The sequence below is a fragment of the Equus asinus genome, chromosome 3, assembly GCF_041296235.1.
Source record: "Equus asinus isolate D_3611 breed Donkey chromosome 3, EquAss-T2T_v2, whole genome shotgun sequence".
NCBI classification, from domain to species: domain Eukaryota; kingdom Metazoa; phylum Chordata; class Mammalia; order Perissodactyla; family Equidae; genus Equus; species Equus asinus.
In genome coordinates this window covers 61,806,721-61,814,760 of record NC_091792.1, presented here as the reverse complement: position 1 = coordinate 61,814,760, position 8,040 = coordinate 61,806,721, and the positions used below count along the sequence as shown (strand labels likewise).

The following is an 8,040-nucleotide window of genomic DNA, read 5'->3' as shown; positions in this document are numbered from 1 at the left end:
TGACCCTGCAGACTGCCACTGTCAGCTGGCCACAGTGCACAGTGGTGGGCCTGGGCAGCCATGAATCCAGGTTCATCTCACTTTGGCCCCGTTACTTCCTCTTTGCGGGCTCTTTCTCTCCCTGGGCTGTACCAGGTGTGAACTGGACCACATGTAATTTTATTCCATGGTGAAGCACTAAAATGCCTCTAGCTGTGCGACTGTTCAGTGACTGCTGCCAACAAATGTGTCTGTCGCCGTGCTGAAATGCCAGCCTCCACTGGTTGAGCAGGGTAAGCCACACCGCACCACCTCCCTCCCTGGGCCTCAGTGTCCCTGGCTGTGCAATGGGGTGGATGGATGACGGGGCCCCACCTAGGGCTGTGGATGAGAAATAGCCCATAAAACGTGCTGTAAAACTCCCTACATCTATAAAGTGCTATTAAGTAATGACTATAGATTATGATCCAAATTGAGGGATGAACATAAGCCCATCTGGGCCCTCCCAAGACCCACTCCTTGGCCCAGAGGGCCTGGGAGAACACAGGCTCTCCTTGACTTGAACAAGTTACAACTGCTTCCCCACAGAGAGAAGCCAGACATGGGTGACCTGCAAAGGGACTGAGTAATTGGCAGTTTTTTCCAGGCATTCCTTGGTTGTGGTTTTAATCCTACACCTCACAGGACGTTACATCCTTCACTTACTGACCCGTGTACTCCACTGCCTTCTCCACGACATCCCGTCGCATTTTGAGAGCCCACAGTGTCTGTTATACCACATCCATAAGTGCATAGGAAAGGGGGCAATCTAGGTATTTTTCAAGATTATTTCAAAAAGAAGGAAGAAAATGTGGTAGCCTTAAGTAAGCAAAGAATTGGGCAGAACTTCCTATCCTGAGACAGCCTGATAATCACCTCCTTCCATTTTACAAGCGTGAAGTCATCCAGAGGAGAAAATGGTTCCACAAGTAGGCAGTGAATTAGTCTTTTCTTTCAATATTAACACAACACTGTTTCCAATGTCCAAAATTAGGCTTTCTCTCTTTACCATAACTCATAAAACAAAATAAACCACCCCTACAAGATAACTTTTTAAAATAAAAAAGTTGGCATAGAAAACATTTTGACCAATACTATAAGCAGCACTGGGCATAATATCTATGCCTCAGTTGAAACCTTTTTCTTTTTGCAAAACTCTGTTTCAAATGATAAAATGGTCATGGTACAAAACATTTATTTAAATTAAATATTTTAGACAAATCAATATCTACAACCGTCCCAAAGCATGTGTAGTTCTTACAAAAAATGGAACAGTTTAGCTTAACGTCTGCGATACTGTTTTACAAGGTCATTAATAGACATTCTGGACTGCACCACAATCATATTGTCAATGACTTGCTATTTATTACCATGGCATATACAGTAACAGCATAAAGATTAATTATATCTTATAAGTGATTTTACAATTGGACTCCTTGGAAGGAAAAAAAAGAGTCAACAATACAAAATATAAGGTGAAAATAATAGGAGAATATATAAAAACACTTACATAGTTCATACAGGCAATAATACACTAGAAGCAAAAGACAGACAACTGTCTTTTAGCTCACTGCCAGGTATGTTCCTTCAAAGGAGGTTCGGGAGAAGGATGGAATGTCTTTGGGGTGGATCAGGGCTCAGAACCATTCTGTGGATCACAGTGTGCTTCTGTTCTTTGGGAAGGAAGTGTGACGGAGGGGAAGCTGTTTTGAAGTGCTGGCGGGAGATGTTACCTGAAGAACCAGCAGGCTGGGGCGGAAAGCAAATGCCCTTCTCAGTGGCAGGAACTGTGCTTGGGACTGTGCAGGCAGGGGGTGTTTGAATCAGTGGCCACTTCCAGAACGAAGGAAGAAGAGAAAGAGAAATGCCAGGACAGGGAGGAAGGGAGACCGACACAGCGGGAAGAGCGTCCTTCCGTCTCTGCGGAGGGAGGGTGTGCTGAAACCTAGCTCAAGAAATCAACACACGCTGATTCATTCGTGGAAAGCGATGCTGCTTTGATGAAATTCCTTTTAGGTGCCTTGCTCTTGGGGTCATTAGGACCGGGGAGTTGACAAGAAGTTGCCCACGTCAACAAGAGTACCTGACTGAAGATGCAGACACGCATTTAAGATTGTGCCTGAAGGCGTGCGTGCTGTGTGTGTCTCACACACTCCGACTACATATATTCAGGCTGTGTATATTCTCTTGAAATGTGTGTGTAATAAAAAATAACTTACCTAAGAAACGTATTTTTTAAAAAACAGCTTGAATTCAATCTCATTTTCGGTGATACAGTCAACCCTAATGGTTAATTTCCCAAATCAAGATGAGTATTTTTTTCTCAAATTGGAAGAGTCCTTTTGGAAGATTGGGATCACTCTGGAAGGCAGTGCAAGTGCAGGAGGCCTCACGTCCTTGGGCTGTGCACACTGAATTATCACCAGGTTGCACTTTAACGCGCTTGCTAACCAGTCAAACTTTGGTTTCCTTTTAGCTAGCTTTGATAGAATCCTAAATCAGAAAACCTAGAGCAGAAGGGACCTCAGATGAGGGAAAGGGCTGGAAGGGGAGCAAAGGCTAGTCGGGGCTTCACTAGCCCTCTGAGGCAGAACTGGGACGGGATCCCGGGGCCCTGCATTCGAGCTCAGGCTCTCCCCACCTGAAGGACCCAAAGATCAGGTACCCGACCCTAGCGGCTGTGTCCGAAGCAGGAGAGGCGCAAATGTTGTTGGGCTGTTCACACGTTTGTTTCCCTGACGGGGACAGGGGGGAGAGTGCAGTGAAAACCTACCTACCGGGAAACAGCGTCTTTCAGCAACCACCTCGCCCTCTTCCCAGGCTGTAGCCAATGAAAACTCATTTGAAGGAATATACTCAAAACGCAGGCTGCAGGGAGTGGGGGCACCGGGAAGGGGGCGGAGGGGGCGCTTGGAGCCGCAGAGCCGCGTTCCTCTGGCCGGCAGTTCACACCTGCGACCCCGGGGCAGCTGGAGGAAAGCTGGTAGCTGCGCGGGGTCCGCTGGGCTCAGAGCGCTGGAGGAGAGGGCGGCAAGGCAGGGCTGGACTGGCTGCCTCGGCTCTATGACACGCTGTAGCTGTTGTAGTACGTGGCTGTGGCATCAGCCAGCACGGAGATGAGGCTGGTCTCTGTGGGGCCCGTCGGTGTCACCTGGGAGACCGGGGCATGCCCACTGAGGGCCACGGCCCCTGCGGCAGAGTCCGGGTGGCCAGGAGTGTTCAAATACTGGTCGAACTCATTGCGATCCATGTCCCCCAGGAGTTCCACTTGGCTCAGCTGATCCAGGGCGTCAAAGCCGGGGTGTTCGGGAGGGGGCGAGAGCTGGCCCAGGTGGGCATGGAGGTTGGAGTGGAGAGGATGGTAGGTGGCAGGGGAGTAATAGGCAGGAGATGGAGGACAGCCCGGTACAGCTGACATCATAGAGACGCCCGGGGACTGCCCGAGGGCCAGGGAGCCCAGGGCGTGGCCGCAATGGAGGGGGCTGGGGGCGTACTCCGGTGAGAAAGGGGGCCCTTGCAGGTGGGGGATGCGGCGGGAGTGCGCATGCTCCTCCTGGCACGGGGAGGAGAAGAAGGTCTGCTCCGGCTCCAGCACGTCCAGGGGCGACATTTCCGGGGGCGTAGGCAGCCCGTACGGGTAGGTGTCCGCGCTGCCCGGGGTGCCGCCGCCGCCGCCAGCCGGCCCTTCGTGATAGCAGCCCCGCAGGCTGGGCAGGGTGGCGCCGGGGGAGTACTCACCCCTGTCCTCCTTCTCCCCCGGTGCCCCGCGGCCGCCGCCCCGCTTCTCAGGCAGGGCGTTCTGGTCTCGGGAGAGGGAGCTCAGGAGGAAGCCGGGGTCCACGCGCTTGCAGAGGCGCTTGGCCTGCTTCTTCCTGCGAGGGCGGTACTTGTAGTTGGGGTAGTCCTGCATGTGCTGCAGCCGCAGCCGCTCCGCCTCGTCCACGTAGGGCCTCTTCTGGGACAGCGTCAGCGCCTTCCACGACTTTCCTGCTCACACAAGTCAGAGAAGGCAGCGTTCAGCATCTGCGCTGCTTGGGCCGGCCTTGCCCCGGCTCAGACTCCTGCCTCCAAGCGTCCCACACGCACACGCAGTCCGCCTCCCTCCCTCATCCCACCCCACCCGCTGGCCCCCAGCTCTCCAACAAGGACACAACACTGCACTCCCCGCACCCTCTTCCCAGCCCAGATCCTGCCGGCACTATGAGGCCAAGCCACCGCTCCCACCTGCATCCCGCAAAACCATCTCATGCCAACTACAAACACAGTCACATCACCACTCATACCAACGCCACCAGATAACATGAGCATAGAAACCATGCGGGGTTCACAGTGAAAGCCCCACCTGACCCAATGTCAGCCACAGCACAAAAACAGGTAACTGCGACAACACTGATTTGGACTCTTTTTACCCTCGGAGGGCCAGTCCTAATCATTTTAATGAAAACTCTCTGCCTTCATTGATGATCATTGATTATCGCTGCCTCTCAGGAGGTGATACTATAATATTCATTTATGGCCTAAATCTCACTGGCCTTCTTGTGAGGGAACTTGGGCACAGTCAATAGTTTCACAGATGTACGTAAATTACAGGATCTCACTTAGGGTACTAGACAATTGTCCATTACATCTGAAAGTCAAGTAGGACCCTGCCATATTAAGACCTGACAGTGGCCAAAATGCTAGCATCTGCCTGCAACATGCATGTATGTATCACGCACAGGCTTGCACATGCATGCACACACGTGCACACACACAAGCTACGGCTTCCAGCCATCTACTTAGGACCCTCTGACTGTGGCAGGGGCACCTGCTCATCCATTGACTCCTCCCTACAGAAGCAAATTCCTTACCTGCCCTGGGTCTCTAGTTTCCTTGCTATAAAATATATTGTGATATTACCCAAGTCACAACTCTCTCTTTAAGAAGCATCCCACTCTGGTACCCGCTGGTGCTAAGATGCTGGTTTCACTTGTATTTTCTATTTGTCCTTACTCGCTTGTGTGTTTGGTAAATCGCTCTAGCATCTCTTTCATCTCTCACAGTACACTGTACATCCCTTCGACTGCAGGTTTTCTGCAGGCCGCTTCTGAACCCCTTAAACGGTCATCTTCTAGGGTGGACTTGGGATTTCACAACTTTGACAAGTTCCCCCATAACCCTAATATATCCTGAAGTTTGAGACCAACTAGCCCAGAGGGCAGGTGGCCCCCAAGACCTGTAAGGAAAGGGGCCACATCTACCCAAAGCACCCAACACAGGGCTGAGTATGGAGCAGTATGCACGGCCACCCTCGGTGCCTGTGCTGGCTGGCTCTGCACGCCAGGCCCTCAGAGGAGGCTGGAGAAGGGCGACTATCAAAGGTGTTCTACCATTGGGATGAAAGTTTATAACTATTCTGACAGAATTGACAATTAATGTAATTACCTGTCACTTAAAAGGGCAACTGGAAAGTGTTAGAAACTCCAGATTTGGGGTTGGTCAAGAGTTCCCAGCCTGCGGCTGAGGCTACAAAGTTGTTGCAAGATGCCCAAGATCCAGACGCACCCCACACCCTGTCTGTGGACTGAGTATAAAATGTGACTCTAGTTTCTAAGTGTACCTGAATGTGGTATCATTAATAAAATATAGGTTCATTTTAAATGCTACTAAATGTATAACTGTCTTTGTGTTCTTTCTTATACATAATACACCAAACAGCCTAGTCCTGCTTGTGAAGTTTTTAATTTAAAGATTGAAAAGCTAGGGGTCAGAAAAGTCGGGACTCTCACCTTCAGCTCTTTCCTTTTCTGGGTGAGAAAGGAAAGGAGTGGGCAAGATCCCAGGGGTGGGAGTAGATCACCCTGCTCCCTATGGAGTAGAAAGTCCGCATTTGAAAAAGCAACACCATGTTAGTTTCTCTTGCCCAGTGCCAGGGGCTGTGTGGTTAAGCAGGAAGGAATCAGTGTCTTTCCTGAAAAACGAACTCTAACCTCTGGCAGCCCAAGTGCAAAGTGCCAACAGGGATCAGCTCACAGGAGGTGTTTGCCACCTCAGTCCCTTCACCTGCCCTTTCCCTGAGCGGGCAGCCTCCATCCTGCAAGGCTTCCCAGCCTGCGTTCTCCCCGCTCGGGCTGGGCCTACAGGGGAAGCCCACTCTGTCCTGGTCACCAGAGCTGCGCTCGGGCCACAGGCACAGCGCTCTGGGTCACCAAAAGACTTTCAAGGGCCCACAAAAAAGAGTTTTCGGTTCTGAAGAAAACCAGAAATTTTTAGGTCAAAGAAAATGTTTGATTATTGTATATATTAATATGTTTGTCCTTATACCAACACAGTATAAAATAGGATTTCTAACATTTTTATGGAGGCAGGTGCTCCCTAAGACAGTGGCGCACGAACGCGTCCTGGGCACTGCGAGCAGAGGCTGTGCCGGGTGCGAGGCTCTTTGAAACCAGCTCTCCCCCAGCCGCTTTGACAGAGCCGAGACCCCAGGCTGGACCCTCGCCTGCGGCTGAGCCAGCAAAAAGGTGGGCGTCAGCCTCCCTCCGCGGCTCCGACTGGAAGGAGCCCAGAGCGCCAACGGAAAAAGGAAAACGGCTCCGCTCTGGGTCGGGTGGGGTCGGGGAGGGCAGGGCCAGCCTCCGGTGACCACACACTGTCCCTTCTCACAAGGCCCAGAGCCCGCTGAACACACACGGTGCTTTGAAAGGTTTCCACCGGTTAACATGAACGAAAAGACAATCCGCGTGGAAGGGCAGGGAGGTGACAGCAGGGCAGAGCGGGAAAACGCTCAGCTCACGACAGGGGAGAGAACAGAAACCCCGACCCCAACTCCGGGGTCTCGGACGTGCCCGAACAGCCTCTCTCTGGGCGCCCTGGCCTGGCTTGTCCCCGTCCCCAGTCCGGCCACCCCTGCTGGGACTGCGCAGCGGCACTGGAGAAGCAGCGGGCTCCAGGACAGACCCTCACTGGCCGCCCTACGGATCAGAATCAAACTAGCTACAGTCCTGCAATTGAGAAGTAGGATATTGAATAGAGTCTGTTTGCGTAGACTCTTGCTGTTGGTTCGATAATTAAGTTAAAGCGGGGATGCCCTCCCGCAAGGTCTCTCCACAAATATTCGTTAGTAACAGTTAAAACCTCCCTCTGCGATTGTGCCCCTGGTAAACTTCAGGGAAGGATGGGCTTTCCCGCTGCGGTATTCCTCCCGGCAAAAGCCGGTTCCACCCTCCCTCGGCGTTTCCGTCCAGGCCTGTCGGTGCGCGCAGGTCCCCGTCGCCAGGCGACCCGGGCCTGGCCGCTGGGGCCCCAAATTCCGCTCCTGCCCTGGCGAGTGGGCCTCCCGGCCACCCTGGCTGGCCGTGCGGTTTCACTTTGGGCCTCGCCCAGGTGTCCTGCTCTGAACCCGGGCCACCGCGCACACACCTATGTTCGCACAGATGCCCATCCTCGCCGGCACAGCGTGCGCCCCGGCTCCCCGCGCGGACCCGCACGCCAGGCCCACCTCTGCCCGCGCCCCTGGCCCGCCGACCTCGGGGCGCCCCGCCCGCTCACTCACCCAGCATCTTGCTGAGCTCGGCGTTGTGCAGGTCCGGGTTCTGCACCGCCAGACGTTTCCTCTCGTCTTTGGCCCACACCATGAAGGCATTCATGGGCCGCCGGATACGGCTCTCCGAGCCCTTGTCCCCTGGCGGGCGGGGGGCGGCCGGCGGCGACAGCCCGTCCGACAGCTCAGCTTCCAGAGCCGGGCACTCGAGCCCCTCGGGCCACGGGTAAGCTCCCAGCAGCGAGGCCATGGCCGCACAGGGGTCGCCTCGCTTCGCCTCGCCGGGTCGGCGCTGACCTGGCCCTCGCACCGGTCGGGGCGTCCAACTTGGCGGGCAGCCGCGGCCCGGCCCCTTATTTATCAGCTTCGGGCGGCCGCGTCCTCCAATGACTCTCGAAGGCGGCGCGGCCCCTCCCTCTGTCTCGGCCCGGGCCCCCTCCCTGCGTCCTGGGCCGCCGCGTCCCCGCTCCGACCTGCGGGAGGGGGAGAGGGGAGGGCCG

General features: G+C 54.2%; 1 protein-coding gene across 1 annotated transcript; it reads right to left on the bottom strand.

The window, feature by feature from the left end:
• Positions 1–1,196: 1,196 nt before the first annotated feature.
• SOX7 (SRY-box transcription factor 7) lies at positions 1,197–7,793 on the bottom strand. The gene is made up of 2 exons (XM_070505105.1): positions 7,553–7,793; positions 1,197–4,005 (listed from the first exon to the last, which is right to left on the bottom strand). Exons 1-2 carry the CDS (start codon positions 7,788–7,790, stop codon positions 3,080–3,082), a joined length of 1,164 nt encoding a protein of 387 aa, XP_070361206.1. The 5' UTR covers positions 7,791–7,793; the 3' UTR covers positions 1,197–3,079.
• Positions 7,794–8,040: the final 247 nt, after the last annotated feature.

Excerpts from the sequence above, each read along its gene's own strand:
- SOX7 (XM_070505105.1), bottom strand. The coding sequence starts at position 7,790 with ATGGCCTCGCTGCTGGGAGCTTACCCGTGGCCCGAGGGGCTCGAGTGC. Across the intron at positions 4,006-7,552 it reads CGAGCTCAGCAAGATGCTGG|GAAAGTCGTGGAAGGCGCTG; the intron begins GTGAGTGAGCGG and ends TTGTGTGAGCAG.